Source organism: Mirounga angustirostris, unplaced genomic scaffold (genome assembly GCF_029215605.1).
Source record: "Mirounga angustirostris isolate CCGP_5_RB_7025 unplaced genomic scaffold, mMirAng1.0.hap1 SCAF_7, whole genome shotgun sequence".
In the NCBI taxonomy this organism is placed as follows: domain Eukaryota; kingdom Metazoa; phylum Chordata; class Mammalia; order Carnivora; family Phocidae; genus Mirounga; species Mirounga angustirostris.
The window spans coordinates 86219378-86240747 of NW_026991715.1; the positions used below are offsets into that span (position 1 = coordinate 86219378).

The 21370-nt window shown below is 42.9% G+C and overlaps 1 protein-coding gene and 1 long non-coding RNA gene across 2 annotated transcripts in view; one reads left to right on the forward strand and one right to left on the reverse strand.

The window, feature by feature from the left end:
* The window catches only part of LOC129046483 (uncharacterized), a 164374-nt gene extending 147150 nt beyond the window's left edge, over positions 1–17224 (reverse strand). Inside the window, exons 1-2 of the long non-coding RNA XR_008507929.2 lie at positions 16440–17224; positions 7704–7890 (exon numbers count right to left, since the gene is read on the reverse strand). This is a non-coding gene — a long non-coding RNA (uncharacterized LOC129046483). The remainder of the gene's footprint in view (positions 1–7703; positions 7891–16439) is intronic.
* Positions 17225–17423: 199 nt separating this feature from the next.
* MAN2A1 (mannosidase alpha class 2A member 1) overlaps positions 17424–21370 on the forward strand; it is a 166949-nt gene continuing 163002 nt past the window's right edge. Inside the window, exon 1 of the mRNA XM_064596459.1 lies at positions 17424–18135. Within this exon, the coding sequence (XP_064452529.1) occupies positions 18001–18135 (135 nt within the window). The 5' untranslated portion in view covers positions 17424–18000. The remainder of the gene's footprint in view (positions 18136–21370) is intronic.

Sequence of the window (21370 nt, forward strand, 5' to 3'; positions counted from 1 at the left end):
TAGCAGCTTGCAAATTAGGAACAATACAATATTGTACAAACAGCAAGCATTCATTTTATTGTCAATATTCACAAACAAAAAAATAGCAATAGTCTCAGAGGCTATGAAAACTGTTGAAACCACTGAAATGCCACAGAATTGGGGAGTTTTAACATGCCCCCATGAATTGTCACTATTGGAAGTCCAGAATTATCTGGACTTAATGCTTGTTTTTGTAACTTGGATTTATTATTATACTGGGAGATTAAACCATGGTGTTTGGAATTCTAATTGACCCTCCACGCTTGGAGATTATACTACCTTATACTACTGAGCAACTGGAAAGCAGGTAAGCATTTTGGGGGAAATATGCTCAAATATTTGACCAAACTCCCCTTTAAATGTCTTCTTGGGTCTCTGAAAGGCATTCGTCTTAGAACTGAAACTGCTCCTTGGATTAGAATGAGGTCCCTTTGGGAAGGCTTATAAAAGAATTTGCTTTTGCAAGGCCACTGGGTTCCCACTGCAATTAACCAAACCAGCGGCAGGAACAGAACTTAAGAGTCTGAAGGAAGAGTAGCTCTCTCTGCGTGTTATTTTGCATGTGAGAGAACTGGAACCCCAGAGGTTGGAGGCCTTGCCCAGCCCACACAGTAGTCAGGGGTAAGGCTGGTCCCAGAATGGCACTTTCTAATGCTCATCTAGTATTCCTTTGACCACAGCATGCTCCCTGGAATTCTATGGTATCCAGCATCTACTCCAATGCCTGGCACACAGCAGGCTCACAATAAATGTGTATTGACTAACTGAATGGCCTGAGAGCCTTATATTTTCAAGAAATCATTTTAAATTAGTTAAAAGTGCTGAATAAATCTGGTTTTGGGAGACACTAGCCAAATGCTAATGAGACTATTATGAACAAGAAGAGGGGGTAATTGGCGGCTCGGTCAGTAAAGCATGCCTTGATCTCAGGGTCATGAGTTCAAGCCCCACATTGGGCCTAGAGCTCACGTTAAAAAAAAAAAAAAAAGAGGGGCTACTGAATAAAAGAAACAGGAGGAAATAATTAAACTGTAGCCTATAGTAACAGGTGAAACTTACCTCATGATGGAGAGGGGCTGGGAAAGGTGGTAACTTGTGACTATATCAGAAGCATTAAAACATTCTTGGCTATGATGCAGAAAAACATAGTGTGAGATTCCTTTCCTTTCTGCTGCTATTCAAACAGCAGGTGTGTGCTCAGAATGGTTCTTTTAGAGAAAACAGGGTGAAATTTTGACATCAAAAGGTCTTGAGATAACCACAGTAATGAGAATGACCACTGGGGAAAGAGCATCCCTCTTTTGGACTGAATTAGAATATATCTATTTTGAGCATTTTTATTCAAAAAAATGGAAATTTTGCTTAATTTCCATTTATCCTGTTCTAAGTTTACCAACCCTGCAAAGCAGAGGTATGATTGATCTTAAAATGTCAATCTCTCACCTAAGGAGAGGAAGAAAAGATTTATTTAAAGAATAAAATGTCATAGGGGTTCTTAGGAGAAAAGCTCCTCGGTTTGGATTTTGTCTTGACAGCCAGCCTTCCAAGTGAGTAATTTTGCCTCTCCATCCATCTTGTAGCAGCTCCCCAGATAGCTATGAGTGCAGACATCCACATGAGCAAATGTTTGCATGTTTTAGGCTCCTTTTTGGCAGTTCATCTACCTGGGCACTGACTTTCAGGAAAGAGTTCTTGTTACCAAAAGAAAAAAGTCCTCAGAACTTTGGGAAGATAATAAAACTCTACTCTTGAATACACTCATACCAATAAAAACTCATCCACTAGGCTGGGTTTGGGATAAAGGAGCTAGAACTCAATGTCTTTGGTTTAGTCCTAGGGGATTCAGGCAGCCAGTGAAACCTACAATTTGGAGAGCTCACCTGAGTACAGTTTAAAGTATGAGTGGGTATCAAAAATGTGAATGGATTCATCAGAGGGCCTGAAGAATTCTCAGCATCTAGATGCAGTCTGCACTCTGAAGGTTTAATATATGCATTATGCTGTATATCCATCATTTACAGCTGTGCCTGCCTGGCACATCAGAGGTATTTGATGATTATTTTGTTAAAATAATTCAGCATTAAAATTAGAGAAAATCTCCCACTGGTTTAGATATGGACAGAAATTTATATTGCTTATTAAAATGTAGCCATTATTTCATGACCCTGGGAACTAAAAATAAAACAAGCAAAAAATGAATTGAAAAACACCTTGAGGTGTTGTCTAAATTGGCCTTCTGTTTCAGAAAAAAAAGTCTTATTCAAGTCACTCTAGATTAATGAATTCTATTACTGAAGATCCTTAGATGGAGAATGGCAGTATATAAAAGTCCAGTGACTGGTGCCTTGGTTTTCTTTGTGTGAGGGCAAATTCTGTATTTCCCAGATGATGGGCAGATTAATGGTACTCCTTGTCATTGCTCTGACTGGCTGTAGGGATCTCTAGTCATCCTGACAGCCTGGAAAACTAGGTTCCTCTCCTCATCCTTGCAGTCATTACAGAGGAGCAAAAGGCAGAAAGAAGAATCCCCCTCATAGCAGAAAATCAGACCAAGGAAGAACCACTCTAAAGATAAGAATCTACAGCCTGCTCTCACTCTTAGGGAGCCTGAGGAAGGAGCCAGTCTCTCTAAGGACCACCAGGCTGCCAGAACAGAAGTCTCATTTGTCCTTTTAAAGATGGGGAGGGAGAAAGGGCATAGGTGAGAACACAGCTGTAGTTGGCTATTCTGAAACAATTTGGAGAGTACGGCTCTAAGAAAGAAAAAAAGGGAAAGGGAGCCTACTATGGCCTGAATGTTCGTGTCTCCCCATAATTCATATGTTGAAATCCTAAGCCCTAAAGGTAGGGCCTTTGGTAGGTGTTTAGGTCATGAGGGTACAGCCCTCATGAATGGGATTAGTGCTCTTATAAAAGAGAGCCCCCTTGCTCCTTCCACCATGTGAAGACAAAGAAAAAATAAGAAGTCTGCAACCTGGAAGAGGGCCCTCACCCAACCTTGATGGCACCCTGATCTCAGATTTCCAACCTGTTCGTCTGTGAGCCATAAATTTCTGTAGTTTATAAGTGACCTAGTCTGTGGTATTTTGTTGTAGCAGCCTGAACTAAGATACGGCCCAACTAAGAATATTCCTCATTAATTTTCTAAAGAGTTAGTCCACCAGGAAGCCAACTATTCTTACTTTCCAGATAAGGCAAGTTTCATTCATTTATTTATTCAAATTCAGTAAATAAATATAGTAGTTCAGACCAATATTATGGATTGGCTTGGTAAATACCTCTCTGCTTCTTAGCAGAGAATCGAGCAAGAAATTTACATGTGACTTAAGACTGTTCTAAGTAACTTTTTTTTTAAAGTTTATTTACTTAAGTAATCTCTACACCCCAACTCATGACCCCAAGATCAAGAGCCACACACTCTTCCGACAGAGCCAGCCACGCACCCCATAGACTGTTCTAAATAATCTGTAGGTTACATAGTTCCGTGCTTATGGTCTAAACATATCAAGGACAAAAGGAATTATCTCAAAATAAAATCACCCTTCAAAAATTATTAAAGAGATCTGGAAGATGTTAAATTGAAGCTTAACATCAAGTCAGGGTCTGAATATACCAGAACTGCTATGTCTTAACAAATTTACTCCCCTAGGGGCAACATAATATACATAAAACTGAAAATGCACAGGCCTGCCGTTTGCCAATGGCTGTAGGGAAATACTCTAATATATTTGAAATCTGCCAAGAAAACAGTTTACCCTTTCAGTTATGTCTCATTTTATGTTTTTGAATTTTTAATAAGTTTTATTGATTCTTGTTGACCATTTTTCTATGACACACTGAGAAAATTGTTTTAGAATTTTCTCTCTAAACACCCTCCATAAAATTTAATTATATTGCTTTTCATTTGTATAGTTCTTGGATGCTATTTTCCCCACTTTGTGTCAATGACTCATCATAGGAAAAAAAAAGGTTCCCATCCATTCCTTACTTGGTATCTATATGACTGTAAGGGAAGACATTGGTTTTATCCACAAACTACTGTAGCCAGATTGTTGCAGAAATATGAATTAATTAATGCAGAACTGATGTAACACTGTTACCAGGAACCAAAGAGTTAAATTCAGGATCCAAGGTAATTCCTATAAATGAAAGTGTTTGGTATTTGTGTCTGAATCATGGTGGCGTATTAAAGTGTAAGAGGGAGGGTGGGATGGAGAGACAGAAAACCTCACCACAGCACATGGAAGTTTCTCCTTAGGAGAGCCTTGTGGCTCATTGTGCCTGTCAAGTAGGCTAATGTGCCTGTAAATTTCCTCTGACAGAAAACACATCACAGCAGCACCACCAGAAAACAACACAACCAAACTGTGGAAGACTGAAAGCCCAGCGCTTTCAAGGGTGATCAGAATGTAACAGAGTAAAAAAATACAGTGCATTGAAAATAAACAAAGGCTGGGAAGAAATGAGATCACTTTCTAAGAAAAAAGCATTTATCATTTATAGGCCAAAGGAAATGCTTCTCCCACAGCCATTTTTTATGTATTATTTGGCAGTCTCAGTTCAAGGTCAAAAATATCAGAGGGCAAAAGAAATAGGACTCAAGATTTAAGATTTGTCATGACTGGCTTTGTAATTGCATAAATATTAAATATGTAGAAATAATTGTAAGCACATTATCTCCACATCTCCCCATGTTGCTTTAATTTTTAATGTAATCTTTTATCCGCGTTTTCCTCAGCTGGCTGTGGATTTGTGATTTGCATAGCTAGAATGATCTGGTGCCATCAATTTAGTAATGAAGTCACTCATTGAGCAGAAGAGGCTTCTAAAGATTATACAAAGCTGTAGGAAAGAAGGGTGTGGAAATGAAATTTTATGTTTCAGGTAAATGGGAAGTTTATTTTACAGCACATTTTCCCATTGTACATCTATAATGGCCACTTTAAAATAAATTTGGAAAACAGAGAAGAGGGGGGACAAAGCATCCACATTTTCATCATCCTAACTTATTGGTGTTGTATATTCTGGTCTTTTATACCTATGCACATATATTTTTAACACAGATGTAATCACTATGTGTGTGTTTATAAAATTTTGTATTCTCCTTTTTTCTCTTATTAACATAGTTATCATAACTATAACTTTTATGATTGTAAAATAATAATAAAAAGAAAAGTCCATAATTTACTCAGCCACTCAGTTTCTGGTGTCTAGCATAGCAGAATGGTTAAGCAGCTGACACTGCAGCCAGATGAATCAAATACCAGCTCTGCCACCTAACTGTGTGGATCTGGACAGGTTAGTGAAGGCTGCATCTCAGTTTGCTCATCTATGAAATGGGGATAATAACAGTGCCTCCATGAGAGTGTTCTGGTAAGAGTTAAAGGAAATAATCCATGAAAAGCACCTAGCCTGGCTCTATTATACAGGAAGGACTAAAACAAAGTGTTATTGAAAACAAGAAAGTCAAATACATTACAGTATGTTTCAAAATTAACAAAAAAAAGTTTCAGTCCTACAGAGTCTCCTGAGACCTTGCCATCACCCCACAAGTTCCCTTGTGCCTTTTACTAGTAACAACTCCCCACCTCCACTGCTAACCAGATTTTGATCGTTAACATTTCCTCACTTTGCTTCATGCTTAACATATGTTTCCTGAAAAATATAGCTGTTTGGCCTCTTACTGAACTTGATGTAAATGGCATCTGTCTGTCTCTCCCTCTCTCTCTCCTTCTCTCACACACACATATTCACATACACAATATCATTCTGTATTTAGGAGGCATATAATCCAAGGCTTGATTTTGTTGTGATGAAGAAAGGTTTGGACAGGGAGCCAGAGAGCTTGGCTTCTAATCCAGTCTCCATGAGATCCCAGGCAAATCTTTTTGCTTCCCTGGGGACTCCATGTAAAATGTGTGCATGTGCTAAGTGTCTCTGAAGCTTTGGAGTACTAAATTGTTAAGCCTTTCCTATTTGAGTACTGTGTTGGCATATGAGAAACCAGAGCCAAAGAGAATCCAGAGAAAGACCTGGGGCCTGCTGGAAATAAGCCTCCTCTTCCCCAAAATCATGCCAGTAATAGTGTCAGCAAACAAAAGACTATAAAAAAAATGAAAGTGATGATCCTACACCACAAATAATTTTCTCTTCTCTGATATGTGCACATTTAGATATATTATTGGCCTTAGTGATCATGTGCATGGACATTTTCCCCAAGATAAGTCATAACCATAAAGATTTTAATGTCAGGAGTTTGGAGATCAAATAAATAATTACATATTATAGGTTTTCCTGGACAGAGTCAGTTTTAAACATCTTCACTGATTCTAAGTATTTCTTTTATGTATTTCTGTATTTGCGTCTGGATTTCTCCCAATACTGCCCGTAGTAAATACTGCAGGTTGGCTCACTTAATGTCCATTCCACCCTCAGCTTCTGGCGTCTTTCATAATGCAGAGACTGGAAGCTTACAACAGTTTCTAGACTTCTTTGCACCTAGAGCTATGGATATGAATTAGGTCTGCAATTAGATATATTCATGCAAGATTTAGAAAACATAAGAGAAGTTGGGCCATCTCCCTGACCACTCTTGGCTGTATTTCCCTAATAATTAAAGTCACTGAAACATTTTTCTGAAGCAGTGTTCCATGGCCCATTATTCAGCCCCCTGAAAGACAATAAGCAGTTGGGACAGCAGTAGCTTTCTGGCTCTGCCTGCTATCATAGGGTTATGTTACTGATACTCATATTCTAAAAGTCCTCAGCAGTCATAGCTCCGCCAATAGGTCAACTCTGTATTGTACTGGAATCATTGATTTTCAGAGGCTCTGTCACTCACTTCTCCAACCCTGATCATTCATTTTTGTAAGCACCCTCTATTAAATACTTTCCTTCGTGAAAATACCTAAAATTATTTCTATTTGTTTACACTGAACCCTGACTGATATACATCCTAATTGTTACTTTAGAAAATCTGTTCACAAGGTATAAAGTATCATAACTGTAGAATGCTGTATTGAAAAGAGAAGTTTCGAACCAAGAAAAAACAAGCTATACCATTTAGTATCTATGTGTCCTAACATGTTGTCTAACTTCTCTGTATCCATGTCCTTTCTAAATAAAATAGATACTAACATACTAATCTTACAGAGTTGTAAGAATTAAATGAGGCAGCACAGGTAAAGCACCTAGCATACACTGGTCATTCATTATATAGAGTTTATTTCTTTCTATCCCCATATTGGACTTTCTTGAGTAATTAAGATGATTAGTAAAATAATTTTGGGGGAAATTCTCTTTAAAGGACTTATAAAAAAACACACTCTTATAGGAACATAAAGATTCACAAAGACAAGAGGAATAGCTTTAAATGCCATTCAAGAGCAAACAGACTTCTATTATGAACCAGAGCAATCCATTATGAGTACTACCAATTCACCCCAACTAGTGGCTCAAGGCCCAAATAATCATTAATTCATTCAATGAATATTTATTAAGCATTGACATTGCTAGACATGACTTTATTCATTAAGATACAGTGATAAATCAAAAGGTCCCCAACTTCCAGGAGCTTGCATTCTACTGGAAGAGACAGACATAAAGTAAGTCAATAAATAATTTCAAATAGTGAGAAACACTATGAAGAAAAGGCACTCTTCCTTTAGCTCTCTTTCCCTTACCTTCTCAGAAGTTTATTATGTTACTTGACTCATCCTCATTCTTAGCTTCATGGAAGGGAAAGCATAAGGAGGTGAAGATTATGCCAACAGTGTCATGATTCTCTTAGGCAGACGAGTAGTTTCAGGATCTGTGAAGGGTCTGGGGCCTGTCACTGTTTCATGGATGCCAGAAGAAAACACGAGATGCCTGGATTAGAGACAAAAAAGCATGTCAAAGCAGCATAAGCATGATATTGGTGTTTCCCATATCTCCCAAATCCCAGAGGGTCTAAAGGAAGGGGTCCATATGGGTGCCATACACATAGCGGATTTCTGTCATAGGCCAAAGAATACCGAACTTGGAGAATTTACTGCTTTTATAGTGTTTGGTAAGCAAGCCTGCTCTTGGTTTGGGAGAAGATACTACTTGGTTGCTCAAGGTTGCTCACTGCAAACACAATCCTGAAATTGACCCAAGTAAAGAGTAGCCAGGGGTCTTGCACTCTTGGCACACACAGAAATAATGTGTAGAGGTGCTCATGGCCCAACGGATAGGAGATAAAGTGATTGCACCCTCCAACCTCTATAGTTTTATGCAATTATAAGTATAAAATTTTCTTAAGTTCTTAACCCCTTCCAAACCTTAATCTTAGATATGATGTAGTTAGGCAACTGAAGAGTTCAGTCAGACTTAGAATAGCAGTTGGCACGGGAAGAAATAAATTTTCCAGTTTTACCAAATATAACCTGAGGCTCTTGTATAGACATAGACCCTCTCATCATCAGAAGAATGGAGCCAGACCTCATACCTTCCAGAAACCTCACCCCAGGCTCTATTCCTGTTCAAGATTACATTGATTGCCCATTTTAACAAACCTCAGATGCAAAAATCTATTTCTGTAGGTAGGGAAAATAGTGTATGTTCCTACCCCAAGCACTCCTCACATGGCCATTGTTCTTGCATTCTGATGCAAATGGCTCTTGCTAGATCATCCTCACAGCTCTCTTTTCTTGGGCTCTCAAGCCATGGATCAATACCAGGGAGAGAAAATTGTAGACTTCCTCCATGACATATCAGTGCTGTCCAAATTATCCATGTGAACTCCATTATCCACTTCCTGTAATGATTATTTCAAATGTTCTCTACCCTACTCACTTCTTCATGGGACCGTTCTTCCCCTTTCCCAGAGAAAATGGAAAGTAACTGGGGAATGCTCTCTCCGTATGTCATTTGTTACCTCTTGTAATCCTACAGCACATGCTGAAAAATAGCCATTACTATCCCAATGTGGCATGTTGGAAAATGGAGCTTTGGAGATATATAACTTTCCTAAAGTCACAAAAGCTATGTGTCCTGGAGAAGGAACCAGATTGAATCTTTATGATATGGGCCCTGCCCCCATGCAGCTTCCAGATAAGGTAAAATAAAACTTCTCGTTTTTTTAAGTGTTAGTGTAAAAAGTTCTAGCCTCCTAAGCCACAGAAACATGTGCACTATAGAGAATGTTTGCTTTTACTTTTCCTAGATACATTTTCTCATATCATAATGATTAGATCTGTAGCTGTTTGTTTCCCTAATGACAGAGCTAATTGCTCTGATCCAAAGGGCGAATAAAACTCTTATCATCCCCAAAGCAAAATATTATATCCTGGGATAGGCACCTAGGTTAGTTCTGAAGGTGCTGGGGAGACTGGAGTGTTATTTTTATAGTTATTTAAATTCCAACTTGGAATGAGGCCCTAGAGCTTAGAAACATCTGGAGTAAGGAGGAGAGACTTTCAGGAGATGAGGAGGAACAGTTGCATCCTTTATCTTTATAAACACAGAAAAATCACTTCTTGTCCCTTGTCTATAGAGTATCTGGCCACTCATGTAGAAAAATTTTCATTGGCTTTCATAATATCACCCCAAGGGTAAGATCTGGAGCAAGGTGGGAGAGTGGAGCATGCAGTTCTTATTTATTCTGGGGTAGTAAGAAATCTGCCTCTGATCCAGAACATCTCATATGCTCATTCAAGGTAAAATGAATAAAGACAAATATTTAAAACACAATACTAGGGGCACCTGGGTGACTCAGTCAATTGAGCATCTAACTCTTGATTTCGGCTCAGGTCATGGTCTCAGGGTTGTGAGACAGAGTCCCGTGTTGGGCTCTGCGCTCAGCAGGAAGTCTGCTTGGGATTCTCTTTCTCCTCTCCCTCTGCCCCTCCCCCTGATTGCATGCATGCTCTGTCTCTCTGAAATAAACAAAATCTTCAAAAAAAATCCCACAATACTAGACATTTCAGAGAAGGGATAAGAACACAAATGCTTCCAGACCATGAAACAAATAGTTATAACAAATACCTGGTAATATTTGAAGAGATATAGTGTTTGAGCTTCTTTGTGTAGAATGAGTAGAAGTTTGCTGGTGGACAAGGCTGCTGAAAAGCATTCTAAACATAAAGAATTGTACCAAGGATCTGAGGTGCACCTTTGTTCAAGTTGTTATAATATTGGGCCTTTCTTCAAGGTACTTTATTTCCATATATCACAAAATTGTCATATTAATTTCATTAGAATAAGATATTCTACTGCCATCTTCCAGAAGATAGTTCTAATAACAAATTGACAATATCAGCAATACATACAGCATGTCTTAAAGATGTTCTATGTATGGTTTGTACAACCATACCCAGTGGCCCTGTCTGCTTGGCTCAACAGGAAGAAAGCAAATTGTTCAACATGACTAGCGTGAGGACTGTGTGTGAAAGTGCAGGAGTAGGGGAATAGGCTGGATAGAAAGGCAGAGGTCAGAATTTGAAGAAATTTAGGGTTCATACTAATGTGATTAGAATTAGATGTGAAAGTGCTGGGAAACTACTGATGGATTTTAGGCAAGAACTAATGGAACTGACATTTTCATAAACCTAGAGCATAGAGCATTGGAAAAGTGGCAAAAGTAGGGTAAGATTAGTCGGGAGACCTGGTAAGAGACCAGAAGACCACAGGAGCTCTATGATAAGAAAGGATAGGGAGAAGGCTGATTTCTTTGGCCTCAGAGGGACTGGAGGCGGGGGGCGGGGGGGGGGGGGGTCTTCTTCCTGTCCAGAGTGATTCTCTCCTCCAGAGCTATTGGTCCCCATCACTGTACCTTCTTCTCTACCACCTTGATCTTTCACTTAACTCTTCTTTTTCCTGTGTCTTCAATCTCTCTCTCCACTTGTTCCAACCCTGCAGGCTTTGGTTGCCCTAATATGCCAAAGTCTTGATTCTGCTCCCCCTGTTTTTCTGCACAAGTATTTCCCCCTGTATTAGAATGGCTTTACTCACTCTTCAGATTAGGAAAATACTACCCTTCTAACAAGTGGTTGAATAGCCCCTAAGCAGCAGTGTGGTAGCTAATAGAGCCACAAGGATCACTACTGAAGCTACTAGGTTGGCTTACCACACTTGCAGAGATTCAGCCAGTAAGATGACAATAGGCTCAACTGGATTAAGGTAATTTATTACTTATACAGCAAAAATAGTATCAGCATGGTGTCACCTGCCCACATCTCTAGTCCCACAGGATGATACTGAACTGGAAGGACCTAATGAGAGAGACAGGAGTGATGAGTTGATCTGTTCCTGAGAAGCCATCTAAACTATAGTCTGACAGTTTCTAGATTAACACAGAAGCTTGAAGCTTTAATTGAAGCCGGGTGAAGTAAGATGGAAAGTCCTATGCCCTGCTGAAACTAGGGAGCTTGATGAGAAATGGTTTGATAGAAGTCTGCTGCTCATAAGAAGCTTATCTCCTCTTGGTCATGGAGGAATTGCAGGGCATTCCACCAAGACTGATCAGAAGTGCCTTTGTGGCTTATGTGAAGACGTGGAAGGTCATGTGGTGGCCGGGCTGTACCCCAATAACTCCACCTCTGACCTTTCATGTATTGAAGTAAGAATTATTTTCAGGAGTTTAGGACACCCATGAGATTACCTAATTAATTGTAGTGATTGATTATAGGGGCTTGGACCAAATATTTTCCATTCATTTTAGGCCACAGCAGATGAAAGTGACCGTGACTATGACTCCTATCAAGATGGTCAGGCTAACTTGAAGGATAAATTGTAAAAAGGCTCCACATCCAGAGCCAAGATGGTTAAGTATGTTTCAGGTGTTGTTGAGATTGACCTGAGAAAGCCACACTGCTTTCTAAGGTAGAAGATAATTGTTCCACCTTTCCTGATTCATTAATCTAAGTGCAGTAATAGGTGTTGGCATTTGAATATATTCTCCCTTGAATGCCCAGCAGGAGGTCCAGGGCAACATGATTGTTTATTATCATTTGCATTAGAGATTTTACACTGGTTTATGTTTGTCAGGCAAGTATAGGTCTGATGTCCACATAAGTACCCTACTGGGGGCATAAACTGTATTAGGAGTATAAGTGCCATTTATGACAACAAGGGTGGGTCAATTTTGTGTCCCTTATGGTGGACAAACTCCTTGTTTAAAGCTAAATAATCTCCTGCAAAGCAGGCTGCAGTGCTGCTTCTGCAGAGGACAATCTGGCTATGAGAGCCAACCAGCCTAGCCCTTATTGTATAGACTGTTCCAGGTGAACTAGAGTCTGCTAATACAGAAGTTTGTAGTGACTTCGGTCATGGCATTTTGCTGACATGGGGGTCAAGGTTTAATTCTTCAGTGTCTGAAGGAAAAGCTGTTAAGTTTTTGTCAGCAGGGTCAGGAGGGAATGATAGATGTAGCAATCAGTTAAATTCAGCAGTGGTGCTGGTCTGGAAAAAGCATACAAGAGAACTTTTTTCTTAGATGATAGGGAGAGACCACAAGGGAGTAGGCTTGTCGGGGGGGACATATTAATATCCAGAAAGTTAATCTTGTTCTGTCATCTCAGGTGGAGGTCATCTATCTGAAAGGGCAACAGTTTTTAAAGTCTAAAAACTAAGGATCTAAGTCCTAACATCTAGGACTCTAGGATTTAAGTTAAAAATGGGTTTTCAAAGATTTATTTATTTATTTATTTAAAAAAAGAATGGGTATTCAAGTTTACAAAGGCATTCTGAGATGATAGACCAGGCCAGGTGTCCTATAAGTGAGAGGCAAGAGAGGCTTAATGATTCTTTCCCCAACCCCTGACTTCCCAGGGTTTAGAGTATTCCTCTCCTACCAGCTGGGCTCTTCATTTCCTTCCATAGCCACATGATTGGTATAACCAGTCTCTGCAGCAATCACTTTATTCTTTTTTCCAATCCTCATCATTTCTAACCCACACCATTTGCTCAGATTCATCTCTCAGTGGTTTTTTGTTTGTTTGTTTGTTTTGTTTTGTATAGCTTGTAGCATCCTAGAACTTGTCCCACCCTAAAGGTGGGGACTTGCCAGGACCACTTTAGAGTTATCATCTCATACTCATGATTTTCTTCTGTGCTCTAGTTCAAATATATCTTACCAAGGCATCTGAAATACCTGCTACTTCCAGTTCATCAGGTCCAACTAGCATAATGTTGTCATTATGAACTACCAGAATGAACCAGTGTGATGTTTTGTGGAATGTCAAGAGGATCAACATTTCTGTAGACTACATTAAGGAGAACTGATGTGCCCCTGAGGTAACCATGTGAAGGTATACCATTGGCTCTGTTAGGTAATAGCCAACTGCTTCTGCTGGTTTTTATAAATAAGTATAGAGAAAATGGCATTAGCAAAATCAGTAGCTGTGTAACAAGTACCAGGTGCTGTGTTGATTTGTTCCAGCAAAAATACTGCACCTGGAACAGTGGGCCCAACTGGAATTACCTCCTGGTTAAGTTTACAGTAATCCACATTTTTCAAGATCCATATGACTTTTACACTGGCCAAACTGGTGGGTTAAATGGGAATGTGATAGATATCACCACCCCTGCTTCTTTCAAGTCCTTTCTGGTGGTATTGTTTCTGGTTTATGATCTTGAAAGATAGTGAAAATTCCAGGAGCGTCCCACTTGGCCTTCCTACTATAAAGGCACCCACCTCATGGGTTAAAAAGCCAATGTGGGGATACTGTCAGTTTTAGAATTGAGAAAATAACCACAAATTTCGTGTGTGAATCAAATGAACTAATAGAACCAACATGAGCTAAGACTTCATCTAACTACTGACCAAGGTAAACTTTAACTTTGGTTGGAGCATAAAAGTGGCATTTTGTAGTCTTAGGGATTAGTATCAGTTCAGATCCAGTGTCTAGTAAATCTCAAAAGATCTGCATATTTCCTTTCCTCCAGTGTACTGTCACTCTAGTAGGTGGCTACACAGCTCTTTGGGCAAGGCTTGGGCGAACATTTAAAATGTGTTTCGTAGCAATGGTGCAGGTCCTTCCTTTAAAAAAAAAAGAATTGGTAAAATTATGTATTTTATATAATGTATTTAATCTAACCCATTATATCCAAAATATCATTTCCAAATATAAGCAATATGAAACATTGATATATTTTACTTTTAACAATTAAAAAATAGATGTTTATTATGACATTGTCCATAATGGCAAAAATCTGAACATGATCTGAGGGGTCCATCAATGGTACTACTGCTGTGATCTGTGCAAAGTCCCTCCTGAAGGAGATGCTCCTTCAGTCAAGGGCTTCTGGGTCTGTGAACTGGTTTAGGTCTGAATACCGCGTGAGAGGCTGTGATTGTCCACTCTGCTGACTCAAGTTAAATTTTACCTACCTTAGAGCTATTATAAATAACAAGCAGTACTCTATTAGGCTGGCTATGTACTTTGTTCCTAGGGCATCTCTGTGGACTAAGGCATCTGATTGCCTATACACACCTGCTGCCCTTTAAGGCAAATGTACCTACATCATATTTGGTGGTGCCCTCTGCTATTCTCAGGTCCTGTAATCTCCAGTGAAATCCAGAAGCCCATCTCAGTGGTGGCATCCTCTGTAGTCATACATGGCCTACAGAGGGGAACATCCATACAGATTTTCAAAGATGCATGTCTTCCTCTCACTAATTTATTTCTCAATTTTTCAGTGAAGGGAGTGTCTCTGGGCCTTTGATGGAATGCAGTTGAGGATGGGTATGCAGGTAGTATATGGTAAATCCAGTATAACATTTCCCTAAGTCTTTGGATTCCCTGTTCCACATGTCTGGGAAACTTGGGCACCTCAACCTCACAAATTGGGTCCAGATTTCCATCAATCAACCAAATAAGCTGTTAGAACCACCTCTAGCTGCATAAGCTGAAACATATAATTAACACCATAATAATAAATTTGGCTCAATACAGTGTTCTACAGTGTCCTCCTTAGTCTAACACCCTGAGAAGCCACTCCCAAACATGTTCTCCAGTTCTCTATGTATCAACAAGGTAAGTCATTTCTTCTGCCCATGTGTCAGTTTTGGTGTTTAAGTTATTGCTTCCTTCTCCACAGTGTGCACCTATCCCCCAGAAGCATGCTGAGATTTGACCCTACTTAAGAGTATAGTGGCAATAGAGGGTGATTGTGGTGGGTTTTGAGGAGAATGTGAATTCTCTCTCAGGGGATTGTCCCAGGTGAGGTTGTCACAAAGTTTTCAAGCAGAAGAAGCCCACCTCCTCAGACAAGGGAGGGCAACCTACTTCCACTGGTAAGAGAGGCCCAGAGTGACTTAATGGTTCAAGATTGCCAGTTTCATCTGGGTCCAACCCATTCTGAGTTTTGAAGTCCTATTATTTAATCATCAATACCCTTTTACATGAGAAAGTTGGCACATCTGTGAATTCAACACAAGCTGTAATTCAGTAACCCGAAAATTAAAATTTTGTGTTTGATTTTCAGAAGTACCATTTTTGTTGCTACAATAAGAGCCTCTTTTAGAATTGCTATGGAAGCTCTCTGGTTCTCGTGCCATACCTTTGATTTGTGTTTGTCATTTCTCTTTGTAAGTATTCAAAGGAACTCAAAAGAATCCATCTCACACCACAGTCCTTATAGTCACCTTACAGCCTTAACAGTCAAGTGTCATTGCCACTTGGGCCCCCCCTCAAGGCACATGCTTCAGTTGGCACTTCATCACAATCAGCCACAGGCAATTGATTAATTGGAACGCCCTGTGTGCCATGAATCACTAGAATCTTATTTCCCTTTGGCAAAGAGTTCAGCACTGAGCTCAAGCCAAAGGCCCAATCAAACCAAATTCCTAACCCCATCTTTCCAAGGCCATCTCTTGGGGTTATAGGTAAAGCTTAATACAAGTAAAAAAGCTTAAGTGAAACAATTATAAACTATAACAGAGAATTAATGAGAGATTCACTAGTGGAAAGACAACCCTAGGGAATATACGGATAGCAGTTATAAGGAGCTAACCTCATAACTAATCCCTGGGCTGGGAGCTTTAGTTTCCCAAGAAGGCTCCCCACCCCCTCCTGACTTTATTGGAGAGGGAGGAGTCCTCTCACTCTGGCTCGCTGAATGGCAGAGAAGTAACACGTGCAGAAATATGTCCTGTGGAATTTACTACAAATCTTGTCTCTAGAGAGCCTGGAAAGCTGTTCATGGGGTAGTGGCTCACCTTACCACCTCTACTACAGAACCACTAGAGTTAAGGCGGGGGGGGGGGGGCGGGGGGGAAACTTCTGACCTCCCAAGCATTATTGGAATTTGGCACTGGAGAAAGCCAGGTACGCTGCAAGCGCCTGCCTACACACACACCAAAACCGGCAAGACAAACCCTTTTCTTCCTGTAATGTCTCTTCAGCGCCCTCTACCGACAAAGCTTCAGCGGCTGCTGGCAAAGGAAAACTTACTTAAAAGGGCCCAGATCCATTTTCACAGTGCAGTCAAAAAGGGCGGATTTGGAACAGCGCGGCAATAGAGCAATAACCTGCACAAGCATCACTTCTCAGGCTCCACTCAGAGACTCTGTAGCCAGAGGTCGTTTGGCAGTCTCCTTTCCCTCCGTTTCACCAAGAAATCACCAAAAGCAACAGAGGAGAAGATGAGTCTGAACAGAATGCAAAGGCCCTTTCTCTATTTCTACAGCTCCTCACCGAGTTGACATCCCAGGCACGCCAGGCCCGGTCCTCAAGGACAGGAAACCTGGGCAGCGAAAAGGAAGTGGGGAGAGAGCTCAGCCCCTGTGGAACCGGAGTGCTGGCGCTGGCAGGCCTCTGAAGGCCTCACCTCCACCTAGGCTGCCATCCGGTTCACAAAAGCCGTCTGAGGTCTTCTCCGCCTGGGCGCAGGGAGACGGGCGCGGAGCGGGCCCGATGGGCGGCGCACTGTGATTGGTCGCCGGAGGCCCCGCCCCCGCCCCGGCGCGTCGAGAGAGGGCGGGGCCAGCCGCCTGTTCGGCTCCGGCTGCGGGCGCCTATTGACCCAGCAGCCGCGGCGCCGCGGCTGTCTCCTTCTGCTCGTGGCGGGCGGTGTAGGCGCGCCGAGTGGCGCTGGAGAACCGGTGCTTCCCTTCGCAGCTGCCGCCGCCATCTCCGCATTTGCGGGGCGGGAAGGAGGGAGGGGACTCGCGGCTGCAGCTGGAGCGGGCTTCTCTCCGGGGACGCTCCTCTCCCTGCTCTCCTTTTCCTCCTCCGCGCGCCGCCGCCGCCCGCCCCCTGCGCCCTCCTCGCGCAGCCCGGGTCCGGGAGGGGAGAGGAAGGGGCGCTGGGGGGCGGGAGAGGCCGGCGGGCGGGCGCGCGCTCGGAGGAAACTCCTGCCGGATCCGTTCGTCCCCGCGCCCAGGGTGCACCCCGGCCCGGCCTCGGCGGCGGCGGCGGCGACGGCGGCACCGGCGGCAGCAGGAAGGCGCTCTAGCGGGGGCGGCGCCGCGGGGGCGGATCCGGCCGTCCCGGCGCTAAGTTGTGGGGCCCGGCTCCTCCCGACCTGGTTCCTTTCCCCTGGGCTGTTCGGACCCAGCTCTGTGCTGTCGACCCCAGAGCCGCTGATCCCGCACCTCCTGGGTGAGGGGGACACGCCTGCCCTCGTCGAGAAAACTTTTCCTGCTGACTCGGTCGAGGCGGCGGTGGCAGGAAGTCCGGACAGCGACCTCTTCTCCGCCTGCCCTGCGCCTGCCGGGTGCGGGCGCTGAGCTCGAGATCAAGTTTGCGGGGGCCCCTTCCGGGCTGCAGGCGGGTCCCGCCTGAGGAGGGACGCCCGACCCCAGGGAAGGCGGTGGGCCCGGGCGAAGGCCGAGGGCGTGTGGTGGCGCCGGAGACAAGGTGCGGAGTGCGGTCGGGATCCGCAGCCGCAGCCAAAAACGCAGAGAGCAGGAGCCCCGGAGCAGGGAGCCTCCGGCGGCCGCCTGCAGGAGTCCACAGTCAGCCTCCTTCTTCGGTGAGGACAGTGTCCTGGCCCCGAGTCTATCGAGGAAAAATGAAGTTAAGCCGCCAGTTCACCGTGTTTGGCAGCGCGATCTTCTGTGTGGTGATCTTCTCGCTCTACCTGATGCTGGACCGGGGTCACTTAGACTACCCCAAGAGCCCGCGCCGCGAGGGCTCCTTTCCCCAGGTGAGCTCCGGCGTGGGGCTCCACGAGGGTAGGCGTGGGGGCCCGCAGTTCCCCGCTGCTTCGCGACCTCTCCCTCTTGCCGACCCTCTGCGCCGGGGCAGGGCGAGGCCGAACCGGAGGAGGATCCGAGCCTCCCCCAGCTGGGGCTCTGCAGCGTTGGGACGGCGGTGACCGCGACCCGGGAGCCTCCTCCTCCCGGGCGCGCCGAGTTAACAAAGTGCCGGGCGGCATGCGGTGGCGGGATCGCGCTCAGGGGCAGTGGCCATGTTCCCGCACTCGCATTCGGGCCTGTTTGGGTGGCCTCGGGCACCTGCCGACTGGAGAACCGGCGCAGCGCCCGATTACCGCTGTTGGGCAGCCCCTCGGCCCACACAGGGTTAAGCTGCACAGACCCCCTGAGCGCCCCCAGTCGCGGAAATTGATCAAACAGATCCCATCTGGTCTGTTTTTTTCACCCCACTGTCTCTCGAGAAACAAGCAAAAGTTTATTACGTGTTGCAAACCTCTTAGATGTGAATCTGTAGGGTTGATTTTAGTGTCGTCATTCTTCAGCTATTACATAGGGTTTGTTTGGAGCAGACGTGGGAGCCCAGTAGGGAAGCGCGTGTTATACTCCAGCCGGAAGCTGTGGGGCGCTCAGTCCTGCGCCCAGTGGTCAAATTCTCCATCGAGTTGGGAAACCACCCGTCTTAAGTCTTTTATATAAAGTTACTAAAAATAAGCAAACAGACACTTGGCTGTGTTTGGAAAGATGCCGTGCCGCGTGTGAGATTTGTTTCAAGTTCTTTGCCCATGACCTGTACTCTTCAGAAATTTTAGTAAAACTGGGTGTTGTGTAGTAACTAACCTCTAAAGAATGAAATTGCAGAACTCAAAACCGAGACAAGCTGATCTAACAACTACTTGACTCAGAGATATTGAACAAGTTGACGGAGTTTTTCTTCCTTTTGTGACAGTGTAAGTGACCAGAGAGTATCCTTGCTATTTGTTCTTGTGCTAAGACAAAAGGCTTGAATTTAATTGAAATTAAGCTACTAACTTTACCAGAATTCGGAAAGTGAAAAAAAGACCTCTTTGTGGATGCTGTCATCAATACAGAGCCTTCAAAATATTTTGCAGGTGAAAGGTGTTAAAAATATTGTTGTAAACGTGTGTCAAAAATTTTTAAAAGCTTTTTCTCTTAATATGATGGAGGAAATATAGTGAGATAAGCAGTATGGAATGTCTTTAAATCTTGACTTTAGAGTTTGTCCAGTGCTTGTTGATGAGACTGCATAAAAGTTTAAAGTGGGGTAAACCCTCTGAAGCCATAGCAAAAGGAGTTCTAAGCCCTGCTTAACATGTTGCATAATTTGGTGGCTAAACTTGCTGTGATTTCCCCCCCATCACATTTCCAGAATTTTCTTCGTTACAGGAAAAATCATAAAAGCTGATACATTTTACTTAAGCTGTTATCTTGGATAATATCCTTTGGCTTTGGCTTGATAATCACTTGAAATGATTTATGCAAACATCTGGGGCTGGGGTTCTTTGGCAACCTTGACATTTTACTGTTTCTAAAGAAGTGAGTGACTCATTCAGTTACTGGGAAATTTTAGGCAAAGTTAATTCCAGTATTTTAATATCCAGCCTTAGTCCTCCTCAGGGGGCTTAAGTTCTGCATAGAGCAGAATGCATTTGATGGAAAGTGACAGTGGCTGCTGGAAGAGAAGGCTCTTGTCTGTATTCTGTTTTGTGTGCAAGGGGAGAGGATTTGGAAGGTGGAGCTTTTTATGCTTAAGGTTGACATTCTCAGATTTTCAGGACTGGATTTTCGGTTCAGGAAGAAAGCACTTTTTTGCTGATTTAGTTTTGGAGAGCCACTGAATCCCCAAACAGGTGGACAGAATAAGCACTCTGTAAACCTAACTCTTACATGCCTGACATCAACCTTGTGTGTCTTACAGGACAAACCTGATCCCCACCACCCGGTAGACGAGGAAACTGAGGCACAGAGAGATTAACTTGCCCAAAGTCGCACAGCTAAAAGCTGAGATATGAACAGGTGGCCTTTGGAGTCTAGGCTTTCAGCCACTGTATTTATTTATTTTAAGATTTTATTTACTTATTTGACAGAGAGAGAGAGATAGCGAGAGCAGGAACACAAGCAGGGGGAACGGGAGAGGGAGAAGCAGGCTTCCCACCGAGCAGGGAGCCCGATTCGGGGCTCAGTCCCAGGACCCTGGGACCATGACCTGAGCCAAAGACAGACGCTTAACGACTGAGCCACCCAGGCGCCCCTCAGCCACTTTACTATACTCTTAGTAAATCTTTGCCTACTTTTTAGGTCCCAGTCTGCCTACGGAAAAGATCTGGTGTGGAAGATAGAACATGTTGCTCTGTGGTTCCTTAGCTTATCGCCTTTTTTTTTTTAAGGAACTTTCATTATGAAGCTCTAACGGATGTGCTCCTTTTTCTGAAATGTTTAACATTTGAGATTTATACCTCTCCCAGAATGTCTCGTCGCTCACTTTAGAGCTAAACATTGTAGTGAAAACCATTATGCAGCACAGCATCCAGCCTTTTGAGTTGGTTTTTATTTTTTTATTACTTCTAAATCCCGTGTAAACTTTAATTTGGTGAGAACACCACACAACAAAACTAGCTTGCAATATATTCGGTGAATTTGAAGCAAGCTAGTCCATCACTGTATATCATTTTTGGTGTCTAGTAGAATGATTTATCTAGAAAGGGATTGATTTCCGCTGAATTTTAGTTTAGGATTTAGGATTTTAGTTTAAGTCAATGTGGAACCTTCAGTATTATATATGGTCTAGCTGGTAAGCAGGATACGTTGTAAAGCCATCCTAGATTGAGAGCAGCCTGTTTGCTGTTATTCTGGCTTTCATTCTTTTCCCTTCCTCCTACAAGTCTGTGTTTTTCACCACTTGGCCAGACTCTGGGGTGGCAGTAGGCCCAACTCTGGGTGCTCCTGTTTTTCCCCACCCTGGAGGAACAGCCTACTCCTGACATAGTCTTTGGAAGGCTTTTCCCTTTGCTCCTCGGAGGAATTCCTTTGAGGCTTGGAGGCAACAGGCAGCCTTGTCTGTGTTAGCTTCTGTGTATATTTCAGGGTTAATAAATCTCAGCTAGAAAAATTAATAAAAATTACACTGCAGTTGAGAGGCTGACCAGGGCCTAATTCCCTAAAGATGCTTTGAGGTAATATAAGAAACTGAATAGATGGAAAAGAGAG